The sequence below is a fragment of the Polypterus senegalus genome, chromosome 8 (assembly GCF_016835505.1).
Source record: "Polypterus senegalus isolate Bchr_013 chromosome 8, ASM1683550v1, whole genome shotgun sequence".
In the NCBI taxonomy this organism is placed as follows: domain Eukaryota; kingdom Metazoa; phylum Chordata; class Cladistia; order Polypteriformes; family Polypteridae; genus Polypterus; species Polypterus senegalus.
In genome coordinates, this window is record NC_053161.1 from 40,666,978 (window position 1) to 40,691,549 (window position 24,572).

General features: G+C 37.0%; 1 protein-coding gene across 1 annotated transcript in view; it reads right to left on the reverse strand.

The window, feature by feature from the left end:
• smo (smoothened, frizzled class receptor) overlaps positions 1–24,572 on the reverse strand; it is a 73,174-nt gene that overhangs the window by 31,211 nt on the left and 17,391 nt on the right. The window contains exons 2-5 of the mRNA XM_039761004.1: positions 9,284–9,489; positions 7,347–7,556; positions 6,247–6,419; positions 3,105–3,324 (exon numbers count right to left, since the gene is read on the reverse strand). Coding sequence (XP_039616938.1) covers positions 3,105–3,324; positions 6,247–6,419; positions 7,347–7,556; positions 9,284–9,489 — 809 coding nt within the window. The remainder of the gene's footprint in view (positions 1–3,104; positions 3,325–6,246; positions 6,420–7,346; positions 7,557–9,283; positions 9,490–24,572) is intronic.

Genomic DNA, 24,572 nt, shown 5'->3' on the forward strand with positions numbered 1-24,572 from the left:
TTAACATGCATCTTTGTAAAGTTTTAATGAATGTTAATTAATTTTTAATGTGTGCAGTGATGTCAATTGGGATAGTGCAAATATCACTTATCATGGATTAATGTAGCGTCTTTGTTAGCATTTGTGACAGTGATAGAGTAGCAATAGCCTGCAATGACCTGAATGATCAGGTACTCATATTTTAAAGGTACTAAAATAGAAAAATGGAATGAAAATTAAAGGATTAAATATTAATGGAGGAAAAGTCAAAGTGACAGGTGGAGGGAAAGGTGCATATTTTAACCTATTTTTCTTGTCAGACAATGTTCACTTTGTTTATTTATGGTGAAAGCTAATAATGATGTATATTTGTTAATTTTTCATTGTAAATAAGTGCAACCTTCTGACCATTATTTGTATACTCTTTAATTTACAGAGAATTTTGTATAAACATGTAAAACTACAGTAAAAGGCAATATGTTTAGGTTTGTTATTTTGGTACACTTTACTTAAAGACAATTATCCTATAAAAACAAAGCAGAAAAAGAAAATATACATTCATATTCTTTGAACTAAACAACAAATGGTATCTGGCTGAAGTATTGGGAAATACTGTGTAATTGGACAAATATTCACCTTATGAAAAGTTCATCTAATAGGCAAAGACTAACCCAAACTAGGAACTAAGTTCCTTGTGGAAGGAACTTCAGAAACCTTAAAGAGGCATAAAATGAAAAAAAAATATTGTTAAATGCTGAACAGCACTTTACGTAGGTGTTTATGCATACACTCAAATGGAGACATCTACTTTGGGTATACATGTTCCGCCATGACCATGCCTTTTAAATACAGTAGAAGACAAACTGTGAACAAATATTCTATAAGCAACATTCATATGTACATAGATTTCATCAAACTGATGTCTCAAAAAAAAACCAAAGCCTATTGTTCATATCATAATGTTCAAAAATTAACAATTCATGAAACTATTAGAATGTTGCTAAATACCCTTGTTACTATAATGAGTTTAACAACTGAGTACTACATGTTTCATTTTCAATATTTAATATTATAATCCCTGAAGCCTATAAAAAAAAAAAAACACTCATAATCCTGAGCCAATTTAGATTCCTAAACATCTCTCCATTAGTGTCTTTTATTTTGTAAATGTGTCGATCAGCACAAGCAGCAAGCAGCCTTCCATCCCATCCCCCCACCACTGCAGATCAACTCTGGCAAAAATTTCTCCCAGCTCAAGGCTCTTTATCTGGGAGTGAGGTGCCCAGAATTGTATAGGGTAAATAATATATTGTTATTTGGAACACATGCCTTTCATGTGTCTTCCGTGTCTACAACGATCTATGTAAATGTAGGATGATAGGAAATGCGAGGCAAGAAATGCTGAACACCTACTGTACCAAAAACATAAACTTTTTTCATGTTATAGTACCAATGACAAAATTTTGACATGAAGTGTATAATGTGTGAAGACTGAAGTCCAAATATCAAATAAACACTTTCACAAAAGGTACATGTGTAACAAAACAAGTGCACTTTTATTCAAGAATATAACTGAAGAAAAAGAAATTGGGTTAGGGTATGACAATGACCCGAAAACGTGGGTGGTGCAGAGGAAAGAACTTCTGACTCATAATCAAAAGGTTGCCGCTTTGATTCTGGGTGCTTCCTATCAAACATATATTTGATTTGAGTCTGTAACAGCTGGTGTAAATTTATGGTACTTGTAAAGGTTAGCGTTTTTTTTTTTTTTAATTCATCTTTATTCTCTCAATCACAGTCACGCTCACCCCAATCTGACACTACTCTTTTCAAATAAAGATGTGCTATAACAGAGGTAAACTCGGATGAGGATGAGGGTTCTACATTGGAGAAAGAACAGAAGCCCTCCCCGCAAGAACCGTCCACTCCCACATAAGAACAACGCAGCTGCACCAGACATAAAGGCAAAAGATGGCACCGTTTGGATGCAGCAAGATATCGGGTATAATGCTACCTGTGAATCTGACATACTCATGTCCTTCAATGAAACAGAAGTGCAATCCGACCCCGCCAAAATATCGTGCAATGTTCTGTTTGTGATGGTCTTTATATGCAAAACATTTATATGTTACTTATATAAAAGCCGCACTGAATGTTGTTTACCTATATTTATTTACTTATCTTACTACAGTGTAAAGTCACAAGTAGACTGCAGAGCTTCCTTTGTTTGATCGACACGGGCATGCTGACAAAGTATATGTGCAATGCCACTCCTTATTTAGGAAAGGATCCCAGGCATCCCATGGGAGAAAGACTTTCTGAAACTAAGGTCATAAAGCTTATGACACCGTTTCTGGACAAAAGCAGAACTGTAACAACAGTTGTGTGACATGCAACAGGAGCCTCCACCTGCACCTAAGGTCATTCTCGTACTGAAATAGCACTACACACATCTTTGTCAGCATGTCCGTATCAATCACGATACCTTGGCAAGCTCAGCATGCCCTGCTGTTTTGTTGAAGGAGATGCGTGTGTCAGATTCACTGGCAGGATGATGCCCAACCTCATCTTTCGCCTTTACACCTGGTGCAGCTGCATTGTTCATATGTGGGAGTGGACATTTCTTGCAGGGAGGGCTTCTGTTCTCTTTCCCTGAAGTAGAACCCTCATCCTCATCTCAGTTCACCTCTGTTATAGCACATCTTTATTTGAAAAAAGAAGTGGCAGAGAGACTAAAACTAAATAAAAAAAAGCTAACCTTTACGAGTACCATAAATTTACACCAGCTGTTACAGACTCAAATCAAATGTACTGTATGTTTTCATTCTGTAATAGTAACAATAAGAACAGCTCATTACTCAAAACGGTAATTCTAGAATCAAACCAGCGACTTTTTGATTATGAGTCAGCAGTTCTTAACGCTGCACCACCCAAGCAGTCATGTCAGTGTCATACCCTAACTCAATCAACACATTTACAAAACAAAAGACGCTAATGTAGAGGTGCGAAGGAATTTACAGTGACCCAGAATTATAAGTTTTTTCGTAGGCTTCAGGGATTCTAGTGTTAACTGGCTCTGACTAAATGATACTATTTACGATATAAAATGGAAGCAGAGTTCATACCTGAGCTATTGCTAGTATTGCCACTGTAAGCACAAATGGGATGGACCATGTCACAAGATGGAAGTAAGATGTTTTTCCAGACAGGGGTTGGTAAGTTGTACCAAGAGCTTTGAAAAAGGTATGCCATGCATAGGTCAACATGACAAACCAGATGACCCCAGACATTAATGAGTAGTACACAATTACAAAGATAATTACACAGGAAAGGGTTTCAGTAGACCTAAAAAAATAAATAAATACAGTTAAAATTGTTTAAATACAGCAGAACAAACTTTCAGTCAATATGGTAAAAAATAAATTTATTACTTGGAGTCATCTAATGTTCTTGTCAGTCAGTAACAGCATTATATATGTTGACAATTCTAGGTGCTTTTAATAAGCAACCTATGGATTGTATTAATGCTGAGTTTACAGAAAGAACAGGTAACATTAAGCCTAAAGTGGCTTTGTGCATGACATAAATATGGCAGGAATGTCAGCCTTGCTTTAATGTTCATGCATGAGAGTGGTCCATGTGTATTGAGAATAGACCATCACAGATAAAAAAAACATAAAAAGGCTGTGGTTTTCCTATGGCTGCAAACAAGCAATTCATTAAATTAATGCCAACTCCCTTCTGAAAAGTAATACAAAGGCAACAATCAGTCAGAGCAGCCAACCTGCTGTTTAAATATATGTGTATGCCTCTGGAATGCAGAATGAAGCAGGAATACACACACACACAAAAAAAAAATGAAAATAGATAAATACACAGTTTAACTGATAAACATAAAATTGGCTGGTATTAAATAAAAACATGAAGGCAAACTGAAATATGCTTATGTTTTTTCACAGTATTTTACATTAAAGTCTTGAAACACGATACTAAACCAAACCTACACCCTTGACATACAGACTGGACCCTAACTTGGGCACAAAAGCGTAGTTATGTTTAGTGGCTTACGTTAAACTGGGTTTCCCAGATAAATAAAGCTTGCCCCAAGTTGAACTGCATTACATGTATAATTTCTGCTTTGAAAAGGGTTTTACCAGGGTCTTTCCTTCAATGGACAAAAAATATAATTTTATTTCTTATGGTTATTATTTTAAAATACTGTCTTGCAATACCCAGAAACCGTCAAAACCATTTTATTTATTTAAATTCATATCAACTCTCCAATTCTAACACAAATACCAAGTACCATTTCCAATGCAAGTAGTTCATGAGAATATTATTACATACTGAATACGAACAGCATCATCAGCACAGTAAAACCTTGATTATCTGTCACTCAAATAACCATCAGTCTCCATTAACCATTAGGGCAAAAAAAACAATACTGCACACACCAGTGTCTACATATTACTACGCTGCGAGCTCTGTACATTAGAACAACTCTGCCTTGTCCTTGCATCTAGTGTTTTCCCACGTTTCATGTCACTTTCAAATCATAGTGTCAGTTATGTACCTTCAGTTTTAATAGCATTTTGCAGCTTTTCTCTTTTGTTATAATTAAAATGCTATGCATTGTTGTTGGCCAATGAACGTATGAGTGTGGTGTTGGAATTGTCACAAAAATTTTAAATTATTAAATGTTTATCAAACGGCAAAAATGCTTCAAGCATTGCTTCAACTTACAGAGTAGGAAGAACAACTGTGAATGATATAAAGCATGATGCAGACAAAATTGAAAAATGTGGAAAATGGAAACCATTGACTGTAATGTTATTCTGTATTAATGTCAATGTTCTTCTTTATTGCAATTTTCTTTTAAAATTCTGTTATATTATGTTTTGTTAATATATTGTGATGTGCAGGCAGCTTGTTATGCACTGTGGTTGAGCAGAAAGGGCAGAATGAATGGTGTAAGTGATGGGACTGGGTGAAGGGTTTCTGCTCTGTGAGTGGTGGACATGAGTGACAAGAAAGTTTAGAAGAAAAAGCAAGGTTCAACTGAAGGAGGTTTTAAGTACGGAGTCAGGAGACAATAAGCAGGAGTGTTTGCGGTATAGAGATAGACAGAATGGGAGTGGCAGGAGATAAACCGATTGGTAGGGAAAGCTTTCTTTTATTGTTTTGGAGATGTGCTTCATAACACAGATAACGGAGTATAAAACAGGGCACCGTTTGTTACGGAATAAAGACTCCAAGTAAAACGTAGAAAATTCTAGTACCTCTGAGTTGTCTTTCCTTATCAAGCTGGTCATTACAGTATTATATGAATTAATTTTGTTAATACTATATTATATTTTGTTAATAAGAGTTTTTTTGTAAATAATTATGACTACTTGCTAAAATAATCAACTGTATATCATTTTTAAAGTTAGCTGTTCTGTTATCCATCTTTTTTCTTATCCGTCACGGCCTTGCTCCCGACCCCTGATGGATAATCGAAGTTTTACTGCACATGCATTACATACAAAATTTATTATATATATATAATTTATTATTAATTTATTTCCAAATGCAGAACTACTTAAAAATAAATTGGTACATATTATATAGTTTGAAATACAAATGTGTTTGAAAATGTTTAAGTCTTTATTTGGTTTCCTAGAGGTAGCTGGCCATTTCTTTTTTTTTTTTTTAACAAAATCAGACTATACTGGATTTGCAAAACTCAATATAATTAGCAGGTATCTTTCCTGATTAATACTTTATACTGTATAGTAGAGTCCAAAGAGTGATATAGTGTATGTGAAACAGTGTGCATGTACAGGATTCTTCTAATACCATTCATGCTTTAGGAATACTAAAAACATTTAAATTGTCTTTAGTACAACACTAAAATTTTCACAGTGGGATAATAAATTAAGGACAAAGACAAATTTTGGATCCACAGTGCTGGCTATTTTATCATTAGGTTTTTGGGTGATCACAGAGTCACCTGATGATATAAAAAACAAGATGTCAGTTCCCTACTGTACTGATTAACTTGTGTGCCAAAAGAATTCAGCATTGTAAGCACAGTAATTCAATAGCAATTTATACAGGCAACAGATGGTATTCACCCAGAGTGATGCTTTCCTCCCAGTAATGTCCTTATGACAACCTTTATTTTTCTGTTACTCATCTTTGTGCCTGTTCTACCTGTGGGTGAATCAGCCATCCAAAGATACACAGTATTAACAATTATTTTTAAATGAGACGTTTAAAACTTACGTTGGTTCTCCTAGTCTCATTGTCCCATCTGCTTTACATACAATTTCATTCCGGGCTCCATCCATGAACTGGGCCAGCCAGCCAATGCTCCCAATGAAGAAACAGGCATTAACATAAAATACAATAACAGCAGGATAACGGTTTGAATTCTTCCAGTCAACTAGAAATGTGGCCTAAACAAAAATGAAGATAAAAAAAAAATAGCATTATACCAAAGACATAACAAAGACATAACAGCAAATACTATTTACTTTTCACTTATCATGTCCCCTTTTTTTTAGATTATTTTAAATTTGCTTCCAGTTTTATATAACTTATAGCTAAAACAATTACATAAATACAATTTTTTTTTATTTAATTCTCACTTGTTATCATAAACTCCAATATACAGTACTTGCTTTTTCCACAGAGGACTTTCTGAAAATGTAAACGAATATTGGCTTGTGAACATCCTATAAAATTAGCAATATACTGTACAGTGACAGACAATTTTTAAAACTGAAAATCTGCCTCTATTATTAATTTAATATTCCAGACATAAGGCAAACATATCAGGAAAGAAATATGAACCACAACACTCTCAGTTGACCAAGACTGTGCTAGGCCAGAAACTTTCGGAGTGGGCTGCTACTGTTGTATTTAATGGTAATGGGTCACAGACAGTTTGCGAAGTGGGTCGCTGTGGGTTGATTAAGCAATTAACATTGCTCTGACAATTGACCTTGATTATCCCAAACCCCCTCTGACAATCACCCATTCACAATTCTTTGAAAATCAACAACCATTCTTCAAGTGGAACCATTCTCCACTTCTCCCAGGCATTCTTCAAGGGGAATCATCTGGAGACCCGAGGATGGGTTGTGACAAAAAAAGTTAAGAAACCCTGCTCTACACACATCTAACTAACAACAGAAAATTCCAGATCATTTCCACTATAAAAATATAAAAACATATCTACACAGCCTTGCAGTTTAAATCCCTAGATTGCAAATTACTTACTTTAATTTACAAAAACAGGATTGTTTTCTGAGAGTGGTCTGGTTCCAATCTGCTATGTTTTTAGGTTGTCTTGCCAATATTCTCAAACTGTTTGAACTTACCAATGTAAAAAAGGTACAAAATATGGTTATAGATCCAAAGATGGCAATGTATGTATGCATATCCTGATGTTCATCCATAGTGAACAAAGGGTTCTGACACTGAATACCACAGCCTTCGACATCCTCATACCAGCTGCTAGGATTATCAGTCCTCACGAGGGGAGCCTCACAATGGCCAGAGCTGTTAAATTTAATATTCTGTACTTCTGTCTGTAAAAAAAAAAAGATCAAATGAAAAATATATTTTATATTTAATACTTTTTAGCATTAATTGGAATCAGTTGCTGCACATGAGTACCATGTATGTGTGAGGACAAAACAGACCTTGGCAATGGATACTTACTCTTGAGATGTAAAACATGACTGGAGGCAGTACAAAACACAGAAATGTATAAACTACTAGGTACAGTGCAACTATGTACAGCACTGGATCTGGAACTAGTCTTCATGACCAAGGGTTATCTCTCCACAAACTCGAGGTGTCCCAAGGGAAAGGTCCTGAACAGATGTGGATATATTTACAAACCCCTGGCTGTGTTTCTTACAGATGGAATTTACACTGTTGGACAAGAGGATGGCCTCAATGCAAGCTGTGTTACAAGAGAGAAACCCTTGCTTTAATTTGTGCATATACACTTATAAAGGGATTCAAAGTATGTTGCCAATGGATTTGGTTTTTGAAAGAGTATTACTTGATGTATTTATAGTGCTAAAAGGCTTCAATGCCAAAACTGGAAAATGATGATAATTCTTGGAGGTGCATGATTAAGAGGAATGGTTTCAACGGTCTGAATCCAATTTGAATCTCGTTATTTAATCTTTGTGCATTTGCCCATACTTAAAATCATGTTTGAATATAAAGCTACTCAAGAACTTTCTTTTTTACCACAACCTTGTTCCAAAGATTAATGATGAACTTTGTTTGTGTTAATTGATCTGTGTCTTTTGTTGTTTGAGGCACAACAGCATAGTGGTTATCACTGCTGCCTCACAGCTCCGATCACATTTTTGGCCACAATAATTGGTCCAGCATAGTTGGCAGATGCTGCCGTAGCCCTCTGGGATAATTAAAAAACCATTGCGTCATTATAATTCGATCAAAACTAGTTCTTCCCTTCCCACTGAACTTCATGCATTTTGCAGAGTTTTGCAAACTTCCCAAACATTTCTGTGATTTCTTCAAATACACAGCAAAGCAAACTCTGCAGGGCTTGCTCATCACTAGCAATGACGTGTAACATCCTATTGTGATGTGATGGCAACAATCAAAAAAAAAATATGTATTGGCAGAGCCCACAATAAAAAAAAAAGTGTTATGAAAATAACAAAATGTTAAAAAAAATAACATATACAAAATAATAAAAAGAATTTCAACAAAGTTCGAAACTCAAATTCATAGAACTTAGGATCTTGTTAATGAATGAGGAAAAAGTGATCCGGAGATCTTTAAATTGCTAGCAAAAAGAGACTGTAGGAACATGCTGCCAAAATGAGATACATGTGTTGGGTTACTGTAAACACTCTCTGTGAGGAGATGAAAAATAAAGGAGGACATCACAGTACAACAGCTGCCTCTGTTATTCAAATAAGGCCAGTTGACTCCTCCCTTGTGGAATACTAGTGATGTTCAATGAGGTGAGCCCCCGGCAAACCGAAGAGAAGCTTAGAGAGATTATATTTCTTGCCTTATTTTCCAAAGTGAGTGCATCTTGTTTTGTTCTACTCAGCAGACAAGCAGATGGAAATTAAGATTTCTATAAAAGTGATTCTTTTGTGCCAAATTGTGAAAAGCTTTGCAAATTGTCTTGCAAAAGTGCTAAATTAAACAAAAATCAAATAATTTATAGTTAATTGACTGATGTATTTCCAGTACTATTAATTAGGTTACAGTAATAAAAACCTTTAATGTTTAATGCAGAAAGAGAAAAGAAACTCACATGACATCCAACTGGAAAATTGGAAGATGAACACTTCAGAAAGTCTGGCCATCCTCTCTCTCGTTCCACAATAGCACATGGACGTCTTGTTATTTGGCATAAGCTCTTGCTGGGGAGTTCTACCTTTCCATTCTCACATTTGGGCATATAGACTGAGCAGAGCAGGGGCTGAATGACATCCCAGCAGCGAGGCGCATTTCTCAAACCTGGAAAGGATAACAATTCAATGTTATGAATGATGCAGCTATCCAGTAAAAAAATCTCACTGTTACAGACTAAGAATGCCATTATTTTAAAGTACTGTAACCTGTAGTAATTTATAAATGGAAAAATGATGAACTCCCTACTACATACATAGAACTTTTAAAAGTTGATTGCATTTCGTTATTACTTTCACCAGAATAATATAACTATTTTATTTTGAGTGACATATATAACTTTATAATCTAAAGTGAAACAGTGTAGAAACTCAATGAAGTATAAGATGAGTGACTAAGTGACTGTGTTCTCATCAAAACTTCATGTATGTGTGTATTTTTCCAAAAATACACAGCAGGTAAGAACATTTTAACTTTATTTTTAGGTAGTGTTGATACAAAGCTGAAAGCATTTGAGTGGTAGAATAAGTTAAATTATTAAATAGAAATTAACATACTACTACTATGATTATTTAGGGCTAATGCTATTTTGTTATAAGTATTTGGTGCTGTTTGTTTAATACTTAAAGGAATACTCTACCCCAAAAATGATTTTTTTCTATGTTACTTATCCCATGTACTTTGAATGTATGTCAACAGGAAACTCAAAGGCTCACAGGAGGTATTTTCTGAACTGAAGATAGGACTTTTGACCAAAGAATGATGGGGAGAGGCAAGTCGCTAAGTTTATTCCATATACACACACATATTACATGAAATATTACTAAATCTTATCTTTTAAATTATATCAGTAATATCATAAATTATACTACTACCTCTAACGTCTCTTATAAAACTTTCAATTACTATCTGTTGTAATATATTGTATACTCTTACAGTGTATGAGCTTCCAGGAGTCTTGCTATCTCTTAATGCAGAAAAAGTATTTGAGAGGTAAATAGGGATATACTTTATGTTTACTGTGTTTTGCATATCAGGATTTGAATCTGACCTATGTGCATGGACTAAATTATGTTCCAGACTCACAAGCTTCTATTGTATGAACAACATAGATTAATTTATATTGGCTTTGGCTATCCACCTCACCAAAAGGCTAGAGCGGAAGGGGGTTGTAAGGAAAGGACTTGGAACAAAAAGTAACCCATTATGTCAAGTTGTCCATTGAGTCACAAATTACTGTTGTTAATGGGTCGCTGAATGGAATGCAAACTGGGCCATGCTGGGTCGTCGCAGGATTGATCAAGCAATTGACAGTGCTCTGACAACCAGCCTCGATTAGGTGCAATGATCAAAAACGATTCTCTAAGAGACAAAGGCTTTGACACTAAAAAGGGAACAAAAAAAAAAGTTTAAGAAACCCTGTTTAATGTTGATGATATGTTCCTCTGTATACTCCTCTGTATAATATTATTTGAAGTAATAGGTCAAGAAAAACCTATTGCTGTATCTTTCATCACACTTATCACTTGTCATCTTACTTATTCAGTTAGGAGAACCCTATTTCTCCTCCACTCTGGAAGTGTTTACTTTAATGTTGTATTAAAATTGATAAGATGGGCCCTGTTAAGCTTTTTGAAACAATAGATAGTGATGTTCCGATTATTCATCCACCTATATCAACCTATTTTCATTACAAAGGAGTCTCTTGGTGGTCAGTACTTTGGCTGATCAGTAAAAAACATACTCAGTAAAAATATTTTTCAGTATCAGCTTTTTTAAGCTTGACAGTAATTTAGTTGTTATATATACACAAATGTATAGATTTATGTATGATATGTATTTTTTACATAAATAGAAAAAACTACTTTTATTAAATTAAACATTGTTTCAGATAAGTAAATAAAAGAAGCAATTAAACAATATGGCAACGTGTAATTATGATAAATTTATTTTTTGTGCCATATTTACTGTATTATGGATAAATGTTTTCTTTACATATTTAATTAGTTAAAAAAAATCAAATAGGACTTTGTGAGCAAAATTTATTGGTACTGAATTAACAAGAAAAGTAACAAACAACTATTTAAGATCAAGGAGTATTCACCTTTTTTTTTTTTGCAATGAATGATATTGGACAGTATAGACTTCATACTGTGATGACCACAATAGCTCAAGGAACATCTGTTTTCCAAACGCAAAATAAACATTATTAGAATGTGTTTGCCATGAGCCATTGCCACACTGCGTGTGGCCCTTAAAAGGAAATCAAAAAATGATGGTCCATTGCTATTACAATTAAACTGGCTGTTTGCATTATGTAAAACGAGAACCTCTGTTCTGTAGTGCTGGCACAAAATAGCTGCACATTATGGTAAGGCAAAACACAACACATTATTAGTCACTTATCCTCTTCCAAAGCAGGGCACCAAAAAGCCTTTCACTTCCACACTGATGCACAATTCTCACAGAAGCTTTCGTGTCAAAGTAGCCAAGAAAAAGAATCAGTACATTGTATGTGCTATTTTTGTATAATCAATATTTTTACTTTAATTTTACTTTCTTATTTTTGCTCACAGTGTATGTGTAAATCATGACATGCTTATGACTTATACCCTGCTGAACGCACATGAGAATATGGTCGTTCACAAAAACCTGGAATCTTTGTACACACAAAGTGACTTAACACTAGAATTACCAAAAAAACTTGTAGATCCGTCCCACCTTAAACACTTCTCACTTCTCTGTCAGCGTCTTTTGTCCTTTAAATGTGTTGATAAGCAGCAAACAACAAGCAGTCTGCTATCACATCCCCCACCCCGCACAGTTTTCTCAGCTCAAGTCTGTTTACCTGCGTGTCAGTTGCTTAGAGTGAGAAGTCAAGCAAAATGACACATTTTATAAATACTACATCGTTAGCTGGAACACTTGCGTTTCATGTGTGTTCCGTGTCTACAACGATCTATGCACAGTAAACATATTGTTAAAACAGAAACGTTTTTAATATTTTAGTAATAATGGACAAAATGTAGACATGAAGTGTATAATATGTGAAGCCTGAATTCCAAATATCAAAGAAACACTTTCACAAAAGATACAAGTATAACAGAACAAATGCACTTTTTTCCAAGACTATAACCAAAGAAAAAGAAATCAAGTTAGTGTTGCATGTTGTCCTGACGTCTCGGGTAGTATACTGGTTGGAGCTGCGGACTCCAATTCAGAAGGTTCTGGGTTCGAGTCTTAACGTCTCCCAAAATAAACGTTTTGGGTAGTGAGCTGTTCTTATCCTCTTTAATAAAAGCCCTGTGTGTGTCCAGGTGTCCGTATGTGTGTCTTCTGGTGAAGTGCGCATATGCGGGGCCGCAACGCACATCGCACCGTGCACCGCCCATGCACATGGCACCTTGGTCGCACACACACTCGAAGCTGGGCATGCAGTGAATGGCCTATCCGCGGCAGCGCATAATAAGCAAATAAAGCACACACACTGAAAGCTGGACACACAGTGAATGGCCTTGCCTCGGCAGCGCATGATAAGCAAATAAAAGACATAATTGCTGGGAGAGTGCTGATTAGGTAGTCGTGGCTGCGCACATAAAATCCATTGCTGTGGAGACGCCACACATACAATAATCAGCTACACGCCAGCACAGATTAAAATACTTGCTGGGGAACTGCACAGTACTTGCTGGGGAGACGACACCGTCACGATTATCAACTGCACGCCACACATTACATCAGTTGCTGGGGACACTCTGCTGATTGCCCACTGTTGTGACAGAAAATTAAAGTCATATTACGGACATCAAAGCCAGTATTACTGTCAGAGAAAATTACAGGCATTTTACGGAAATACAAACCAGTATTACTGCGAGAGAAATTTAAAGGCACACAATACAGTGACGCATATTACAGCCACATACAAGCCAGTATTACTGTAAGAGAAAATATTACAGACATATCTACTAACAACATGCCACCCAAAAAAAAAAAAAGGACATGTCAAGTAGGACAAAAGACACAGACAATCAAATCCTATATAAGTAGCATCTCCTCAAAGAACAGTCAGCTCAACAAGTAAACATCAACAAAAGAAAGGCTGAAAGACAAAAAAAAATACGAACAAATAGATCGATTGAAGAAAAAGAAAATGAGCGTCAGAAAAACGCTAAAAGAGAAAGACTCAGAAGAGCAAACCTTACAAAAAGTTGGCATTTACTTGCCAGAACCAGTATTCAGCCACAGTCAGTTATATGTTGCATTATCAAGAGTTAGAAGTTTTCCAGATGTTGTTGTCAAGGTTGTAGATGGTTCTGAACAAGGCAAACTCTTGACAAACTCAGACAGAATATTTGCAAGAAATGTTGTCTATAATGAAAATTTTACAGAAAAATTTCATGAGGTAAAAAAATAGAAAATGTTTCCTAAATATCTTCTTCAGATATTGTGTATTACAGATTGTTACAAAGGTTTACACTAAGGCAATATTAATTATACTTATTGTATTGTCATACGTTTCTATTTTATTTTTATTATTATTTTACTTTAGGCTTCTTGCAAAAATATTTTTGACAAAAAAAAATTAAGACAAGAAACAGAATGAGGTCAAGGTCCTTGCCATTTTATATAGACTGTTCCTACTAATGTTTATGCACTACTGTTCCAGCGCCCGTTATTGTAACGGGCTTAATGTCTAGTTGTTAATAATATACAATGAAAGCATACATTTGATTTGCATCTGTAACAGCCGCTGTAAATGTATAGTACTTGTCAAAGTTAGCGTCTTTTTTTTTAGTTTTACTAGTTTTACTTTATTTACTTATCTTCCTACAGCATAAAGGCACAAGTATACTGCAGAGCTTCCTCTGTTTGATCGTCAAGGGCATGCTCACAAATTACATGTGTAATGCCATGAAAAATACCTGCTGACACTTTAGTACACGAGCAATGGTACGAGAATGCAGTTAGACTTCTTTTGGGTACATGCACCATGCTAGTGTTTAGATCTGGACGGTGTAGCGTTGGCAAGCTCTGTAAGTCGTGCTGTTTCTTTAAAGGACAGGTGATTGGTAGAATGATGCCAGACTTTGTCCTGTATTCTCACTGTGCTATCTTTCTCCTTTATGCCTGGTGCAGGTGTTCAAGCTTCCATACAATATGATCTGACACCATTTTCAAATAATGACGCACTATAACAGATATGAACTCAGTTCAGAGAAAACAGAAGCCCTCCCCACCAGGTACAGTTGCGTTGTTCTTATATGTGAGTGGACATTTCTTGCGGGAGGGCTTCTGTTTTCGCACTAATGCAATATTATTTGAAAAAGAACAGCATCAGATCGGGTTTGAATATATGCTGGTGCTGTTACAGAAGGTGTGAGCTTATTCAGTGCAGCAGGATTAACGCACAGTACATGCAATATTATTTGAAAACGAACACCGTCAGATCGGGCATATATTCAAACCCGATCTGACGCTGTTCGTTTTCAAATAATATTGCATTAGTGCGATGATGTTTTCACATAAATTGTCTCTTTCATCTTGCGGTTTGTAATCAGTGACTGTGTGTTTTTTTCCCCCCGATCTTGCCAGTCCCCACATGTTGCTGTATGCCGTTTCTTTTGTACTCCAGGACATGCAGAGGACAGAATAGTACACAGCAGTAAGTTCAGCACTATATGCAATCATCAGATTCAAATGTTAACAGTTCACACACACACAAGGATCGTCCTTCCTACATTTACAACGTGTGTACCTGTTACAATGTACACACTTCTCTCTATGCTGTGGTTTCTATTACACACCTGAAAGAAAGAGACAATATATGTGAAAACATCATCCCATTAATGCAATATTATTTGAAAACGAAGAGTGTCAGATCGGGTGTGAATCTATGCTGGCGCTGTTATTTAGAGTCAGATCAGGAGCTTATTCAGTGCATTATATAGTTTATGCCTACTGTGATGGATGTCCGGCAAGAGTTGCCGGCCCTCACCCCCAGGCCACCAGGAGGAGCTCTCCCGACAGCATGGACGTGCCCCGAGTTCCAGCAGGGCCTCATGGACTTTGTAGTTTTTATACACAGCCCTGCTGGATACCTTGGGGACCACAAGGAGTCACTGTAGCGAGGCTCGTAGACTCATATGTGCCCTATAACCTGGAAGTGTGTCCTGGTCACGTGAACGGGAGGAATGACGTACTTCCAGGGTGAAGAAAAAGAGAAGTTTTACCTGACCCGGAAGTGATAGAAAGTCATGTGGACTGAGGGGCAAACACTTCCGGGTCAAGGAGTATAAAGGACTATGGGAAATCCCAGACGGACGAGCTGAGTTGGGAGGCAGGGTGGCTAAGCGTCTGGGAGTGGAGGATTGGTTTATTGATTATTGTGTATTTGTTTATTGAGTATTGTGGAGAGGAGTGTGCTTTGTGCACATTATTATTATAATAAATAATTATTTTGGACTTTTACCTGGTGTCTGACGTGTGGTCTGAGGGTACAAGGGTACGAGAAAACCCTAATCTGTCACACTACATTTTGTCATTTACTACTAAAATATGAAAAACGTTTCTGTTTTACAAATGTGTTTACACAGATTACTGTAGAAACGGAACACATATGAAATGTGAGTGTTCCAAATAACAATCTATTATTTCCACTCTAAAACTCCACTTCACTCCCAGATAATCAATCAAGGCATGAGATGGGAAAATTTCATGCACGTTCTAAGTCGGTGGGGGGATGGAATAGCAGGCTGCTTGCAGCTCATCTTTATCGGCACATTCAGAGGACAAAGGACGCTGACGGAGAGGTGTGAATGGATTTAAGGTGGGCCGGATCTACAAGTTTTTTCGTAGACTCTGGTAATTCTAGTGTTAACCAAAGAAAAAGTGTTCTTACATTTATACTTCTTGCTCAGCTTGTTCTACTGACACCACGAATCTTTACCTGCTTTACAAATTGTTCAATCTACTAAAGAATGCATTGTAATGGTCTTTAAGCATTTCTTCCCTATAATTACACATTACTAAAGATGATACAAGCTAATAACTCAAAACATTGGAACAGGCTTAATCTAGAAGTGACAACTTTCTCCTGTTCAAATTAGTAGTGTTATAAAATTGGCACCTCTCTTCGAAATTTTGCCATCACATTAATTATGTGGTGTTGAATACTTTGCTTTTTGTGTGAATAACTTCCAAGCAGCCAACACAACTTTGGTGGAAGTAACGTTAATTCAGAGATATGGCATTTCTCAGGTGCATCTTACAAAGAATTAAAGATGGCACAAACAAACTTACATGAAGGTGTACAGCATCAAGGGGTGATGTGCAAATTTCAGGGCAGTAGCAAAATACATACATTGGTTACATGTAAAATGGAAAAAAAAAAAAACTCAAGCACATTTAAAGAGCTGTCAAATGCTAAAAAATAGGAATTAGCATAGATTAATTTGATCTACTGTATATGTATTTTTACATTCAATTCTTATGTTTTTATTTTGTTATTAAGTATAAATATAGTAAATAGTGGTTTCTTTGTCATTACATTCATCTCAAAGTATTGTTTGCTTGCAGCCCAAACCTGATTAGGTATCTTGCAGTAAAGGGTGTTCCCTCCAGTAACTGACATGAGCATGTCGATGACTTCAGAAATATACCAAGTGGAAAGGTTTAAAACAGTTTTATTTTTCAGATATTAAAAATGGTCCGTAAAATAAATTTGTATGTGACAGTTTTAGTTGAAATAAACTTTGTATTCATAATAGCCCTGCACAAACACAAAGATCAAGCACATAAAGAAATCAGACTGGCATGCGAGTGCCATATGTTTAAAAGGGATTGCTTTGCCCAGCGATAAAAATCCCTGTATTTTTTTCCACCACTACATACTCTTCCCTTCTTTTGTATGAGAAAATTCCACATTTATTCCATACCATGCCAAAGTGCAATTGCCCCACCTACCTATAGCCCCTCCCCCCCACATACTCCCCTGCGGGGCCGCACTCTCACTGCACTTAATGTTCTGGGCCTGGGCATGCTTTCATCATGATCATGCAATTTCGTGTAAAGTCAAAACAAAGTCCAAACACAGAGTGACAGCATGCATGTCAAAACAATTTTCTTATTTTGTGGTTGTTTTGGAGTTCTGTAGGACAAGATAATTATTGCTCTACCCTCTTACAGATTTATTGAATGTGCAGTACAGCGTTTTGCTTGAGCACATTTAGCGATCACACATTTCATAATGCGACTGAACCGTGCTTGAGCCCACCTCTTCCAAGCAAGCCAGGGCAAGGTATGGTTGGCCCAGCACGGAGCAATCATGCTAGTCAAACGAACTAGACTTTGCGGGGTTACATGTGGACAAATACCCATAGTGTCCTTTTTCAATTTTTGCACCAACTGACCTTGATTCCGCTACTCGTCTCAACGGATGCCCTTAGCGGATGCCCTAAACTTAAAAGAATGTTAAGTTATATAGCACGATGTGTGGAGTACGTCCAAGGAGGTTATGCTCAACCTTAATAATGCACTGGTGAGGACTCATCTTGAGTAATGTGTGCAGTTTTGGTCTCCAGGCTACAAAAAGGACATAGCAGCGCTAGAAAAGGTCCAGAGAAGAGCGACTAGGCTGATTCCAGGGGTACAGGGGTTGAATTATGAGGAAAGATTAAAAGAGCTGAGCCTGTACAGTTTAAGCAAAAGAAGATTAAGAGGTGACGTGATTGATGTGTTTAAAATTATGAAGGGAATTAGTATAGTGGATCAAGACTGGTATTTTAAAATGAGTTCATCAAGAATACATGGACACAGTTGGAAACCTGTTAAGGGTAAATTTCGCACAAACATTATGAAGTTTTTCTTAACACAAAGAACAATAAACACTTGAAATAAGCTACCAAGTAGTGTGGTAGACAGTAAAACTTTAGGGACTTTCAAAACTTGACTTGATGTTTTTTTGAAGAAATAGTGGATAGGGCTGGCGAGCTTTGTTGGGCTGAATGGCCTGTTCTCGTCTAGAGTGTTCTAATGTTCATTCTCCAGCTAGGCTTGGAAAATATGGCAATATTATCATGGTTATATTTCCAACCTTGAGCCACAATATTACTTTTTGCTTTGAGAAGATGAACCGCAAATGCTTATCTGTGCACTATTATGGGGGGGTGGAAAACACCCTCATAATTGACAGATCTAGGCAATGTGAACACAAAGACTAGAAACTGGCAATCACTAGCCACCTATTTAAAATAGCTAATTTACTTGTAAAGAAGAAAAATAGTTAATCTATTTTACAGTTTTTTGGCTCTAAGCCAAATGAAAAAAGAGCCTGCAAATTTAAACAACCAGAGTGAGATTAATGAAGGAGAACAAGCACCAAGCTTGTGTGTTGGTCAGTTTTGGTGGTGTAACGATGACAAACTCGTGTTAGTATAAAAGTTAAGTTGTCCTGAATCAGGTACAAGCCATCAGGTGTGTTATGCAGTAGTTGATAACAACAGGCGGGCACCTGCTATTACATGGCAAGATATTAGTGCGTGAGAGTCTGCGAATGCTGCATTGCAGCCAATTGCTGTGCTAACATTATGTTTTATCTGGAGAAGACTGAGCTGATGGGCGATATCAATGTCAATCAATGACTGATTACACACATCACTGATAGACTTACATTTGCCGACGATTATAACCAAGTGATTATACATGTCGTAAATACACTTTGCACGTGTATCCCAATTGTACACTGATAAGCTGTTCAATGCATTGTATTTACTTACACCAGAGAGTTTAAATGCTACTTTAGCAGAAAGCTACAAATCCAAATAAATTTTCAATAGCAAAATATAAGTCAGCAACCCAACAGCCTCCTTTGTTATGGGATTCAACTTAGCAGGTGCACTGTTTTAAAGGCCAGAAGAAGAACCAGTTTGTGACATATTAAGAAAAGCGATGCAGTGGATGTACTCCTGCAATCATGCAATTGTGACAGCTCTAGCCAAAGTCGCAGCTTTGATGCGGTCTGTCTAGATACATGAATGTAATCAAGACTGTTCAGAAAATCCGATTGGATTGTTCACTGACTTCTGTTGCTGCTCAGTCTCCCCAAGTGTTGTTTCACATTTTTCTGAGGAGAAAACACACAAGATTTCAAAAATATATATACTCTTAAAAAGCATGCAGTCTGTGTTATGGTATATTGCCACTGGTACTGTTAATGCAATACCCAGTCTTTTTGGAATAAATAAACCAAAAGTAAGCTAGTGTATTTGGCAAGTGTGTTGTGACTCCAATCACCTCTGCATCAGGCTCCCACAAGCGGAACAACACAGTACGGTGGTGCAATTGACAGCTCATGTATCCCCATCACTGCCCCAAAAAGAATTTGAGACAGATTACTACAACTGAAAGGGATGCTGCCACTTAATTTAACTCCAGGTTAATTTTATGTAGAGGTGTGCCATTTTTAGGAGTTGGAGTCTGACATGTGTGCCTTAGCAAGAAAAATACATATTATGGAAAGCAAACATAATTTATTAGAATAAATAGTATAAAACAGCTGAGGTACCATCTTGCACTGCCCTGATGTATTTTCTGCACTTTCTAAATTCAGTAGCACCAATAAAGAACAGCAGCTGAGATTTGTTAAAAGGTAATCCACTGGATGCTGTATGTATAAATGATTATTTAAGTTTGTGGTGAATCGTTCTTAATAAAAAACCTTCCAGCTTATTCGGCAAATACTGTAACTTTGGTTAATTTGTTTGACTCACAATGCTAGTTTCTTCTTAGCCAAGCAAAAGCACATCTGTGTTTTTTAATATTAAATGAGGCTACTTTTGTACCTTGTCACAATGCATGACAATTAACCATGAAGACACCCTGTGGGCAAACTGAAAACTGCATGACCTGCAATAAAAGCAATTTAGATTTTTTTCTGTTAAAATGGTGATTGATGCTGAAAACCGTCAGCCCCACCGATAATATCGTCTACCAACCTAAAAATTTTACATATCACTAAACTTTACCTCCAGGTTATGAAAACAGGTTCTAAATGTTGTTGTGGCCTTCCCACTGAAATTTATAAAATTAGGCCCTCACAATGAATTGCACTAAAAGAAAAATTCCACATTGTAGAGTGGGCTGCCAAATGGTAACTGCATTTGCATATTTCATAACAAGCTTTGCTTATTTGAGCCTTTGACATTTTGCATTTCTCTCTCTGCTGTAAAAAGCTACCCACTGACAAGTCAGCACTGATCTGTTAAATCCAGATCACAGCATCAGTGACATACTTTCTTTCTGATAACACTGTTCTGTCTCTGCTGTGAGCATGCATGCCTTTGAGGAGGTGAGTTCTAGTATTATTGTTAACTACATCCTCAGCATGGTGTTGCAAAAATCGAGACTTCATAGGAAACTATTTATGTGACAATGAGGGCTTTTAACGTTAATGATGAAGAGTGACGTCAGTCGTACACCCAAACCTTTTAGAATAAGCTGTTACATGTGAAAGCTGTTTTTCAGTAACAGCTAATGTGTAAACACAAGTTACGATCCACAATTTAAGCCAATGTTTTGAAATGAGTAATGATTTTTTTCTTTACAGTAAATGCAGAAAATTTAAATACATATTATACTGGTATTTGCGTGCTTTCATCTAAAGCAAGGGCATTAAATCCAAGGCCCACAGGCTAGATCTTGCCCTCTGACTTTTTTTTAAAGAAGCCTACTTTGTCAATATTCAAAGCATCTTTCTTAATCGTCTCCCTTTAATGTGCATTTCATATACAGATTTTATCCGTATCTAATTTACATTTACACCAAGCATTAAAATGCACCTCCAGTGTCCACTCACATTTATGTGATCAGCACAAAACACCACAGCTGCTAACCTTTAAATAGAATAGAAACTGGCTTCTCATGAAGACCCAACAATAATTAGTGAAAAGACAATAACATACCACACTTTCAAAAAGAAAAGTAATGCTTTAGAATGATGCCAAAGATGTGACAGTCTCATGAAGAAGGTGGTAGGTCAACTTCACACACACCGCCATTGCGCACACTTTTTAAAGCTACACTAGTGTCAGGGCTAGACACTCTTCTGCGGCCTACCTGCCTGCTACCATGGCCATACACAACTCTGTTGTGTTTTCTGACGACTTGATTGTTGTATGTACAGTAATCCCTCGCTATATCGCGCTTCGACGTTCGCGGCTTCACTCTATTGCGGATTTTATATGAAAGCATAACTAAATATATAACGCAGATTTTTCACTGCTTCGTGGGTTCTGCGGACAATGTGTCTTTTTTACTTCCTGTACATGCTTCCTCAGTTGGTTTGTCCAGTTGATTTCATACAAGGGACGCTATTGGCGGATGACTGAGAAGCTAACCAACCAGAGCACGCAGTTAAGTTCTCCTGACTGAAAAGCTAACCAATCAGAGCACGCAGTTAAGTTCCTGCTTACTGAATGCAGTGTTAACCAGGAAGTCTCGTCTCGCTCATTTAGCATCAATGTGTTTCGCTGTGTAAAGAGTTGTGCTTTTTTGTGTTTATCTTTGTGCATAGTCAAGCCCTTCATTATGGCTCCAAAACGATCTGCTACTGCTTCAGGGGCCGTGTCCAAGCGCAAACAGAAGATGTTAACGATTGCCAAAAAGGTAAATGTTTTGGATTTGTTGAAGGCTACGATTCTTTTTATTTAAAAAGTAGGAAAGGAATATAAGATCTACGGCCGCAGTGTCCTTGAAACTAGGGTGCAAAACGAGTTGTAAGTGGATGTAATAAGGCAGTAGTCTGCTTTAGGGATTTGCATTGAAGACTGCCAGAAGAAGAACAACGGCAGTGCTACACAATCGCCTGAAGTGGCTACTTTGGAAGAACTGTAACGCTCTCCCTTGTTGTGCAGTAAAATTAAACTCATTGTTATCGGACAAGTCATCGTGTCATTGTTGGTGAGTAACCATAATTAATTTTCTACTTACAGTACTTAGTACATGTACGTACGTTTAGTGTCACTGTACACACATTTACTGTATACTATTTTTCTTGCGTTGTACGTATTTATTGCTGGTGGCCTGTCTATCGTAATGGCTGTAACATGTGATATCGGAGACACTCAATATCTTTAAAATAATATTTTGGTTTTACTGTATATAAACAGTGTGTTTATATACATAATTTCAATGAATCTTACCTAATATCTAAGAGAATACAAAGGGATTATGCTGTATAACTCTGCGGGGAATATTTATAAACAGTGTGGGAGAGTTTATAAGGGCTTAAAATATATAAAAATAACCATACAAACATATGGTTTCTACTTCGCGGAATTTCACCTATCGCGGGGGGGTCTGGAACGCAACCCCCGCGATCGAGGAGGGATTACTGTATACAGAAAACATATTTGCATTTCCACTCATGTAAAATGTAATCGCCATCACTTTGACTCCAAATGTGGCCTGTGTGCTTCATCACCAGTGCCTTTAAACCTATTTTTTTAATATAGTCAGGTGTCATCTGATCATGAAACATATTAATGCAGGTGTGAACAAACATACTCTGCTTTAGCTACATATTCTCACACCTTGACACACCTGATGTACAGTTAACTAATGTTGATCTGCAAACTTCTGAGGGTACACACTACGATAGGCACAGATGGGATTTGGTTGAACTGCAGTGGGTATAAGTGGCTTTGATTTTCAGTACCTGTGCCAAACTCTAGTGAGAACCCACTCTGAAACAGACAGGACAAATTATTTTGTATGTTTTGCAGAAAAGTAAACAAACTGTGCTGGATACACCTCCATAGCATGCAGTGGCTTAACTAATGTCAAGGGCCTGCCTTTGGCTTTGTCTGCTTGTGTGCCTATGCTTGACTAACCACATCTGAAAATAAGTTTATGTTACTAATGGGTACAGACTGGATATGTTTGTTCCTCTTTCTGCTTTTAGAAAATGTGTTACCCACAAGTTGGTTCCTCTTTCTGCTCCGGTGTTAACTAAAGTAAGTTTTTTGAAACCTGTTAAAAGAGTGTGGCTAAGATATAAATGTAGCTGTTGGAAAGTTGAAGATTAGAGATACAAACATTTTGAATAAAGCTGAGTTACCCAAACCCAGTTCCAGTTCTTTGGGAAGAGTTCTTATATCCATACAAAGTGGGCATTTAAAAACTATTCACTCACTCTCCAAAATTGCTTAGGTATATGTAACTTTGCCCGATGCTGCTCTCTACAAAAAAAGTTTTTAATCACAAAAAGAATTCAACTTTCTGACCACATGAGAAACAGTGCAATTCATTTTGAGGTTCTAGTATTACTAATATAAACACAAAGAATACTCCAAAAATGTTTTAGTTTAACAAATACATAAGAAGGAATTTCAGAGTACAATTGCTGAGATTAAGAATGCAATTATCCTCTTTAATAAAACTCCTGTGTGCATCCAGGTGTTCATGTGTGTGTCTTCTGGTGAAGTGCGCATGCGCGGGGCCACACAGCACGTGTTCAGTCTCTTCCTGTGCATTCCTTGGGGGGGGGGTCTAGAGAGAGAGAGACACAGGCACGCGCGAGACAGACACACACAAAGACAGACACAGAGGCCCGCGCGAGACAGACACACACAAAGACACACACAGGCGCGCACGACAGACACACACACATGCGTGCGCGCGACAGACACACAGACACACACACACAGGCGCGCGACAGACACAAAGACACACAGGTGCGCACGAGACAGACAGACACACACACAGGCGAGACAGACACACACACACACAGGTGACACAGACACACACACACACAGACACAGAGGCATGCGCTTAAGAGAGACACAAACACAGGCGCGCGCGTGCATTGTTACAATGTTACTTTTCTTGGTTGTTTATTAAATTACGGATTTTTCAAATGTTCATTTTTTTCTCTGTGCTTAAAATTAATTAAAAAAAAGTGTTTTTAGCGAGCGGGTCATAAGGCTATAGCGCGAACTCTTGCAGTGTTAGTTTTCTCTGTTGTTCAAGGTTTTCTTAGTGTTACTCAATGTTTTTACATTTAGCTTACTATTACGCTGTACATTCAATGGTATAATTAACTATATTTGTGCTTAAAACATTAGAAAAAATATATATTTACATACAGTTCGTACAGTCTGGAACGGATTAATTGTATTTACATACAATCCTATGGG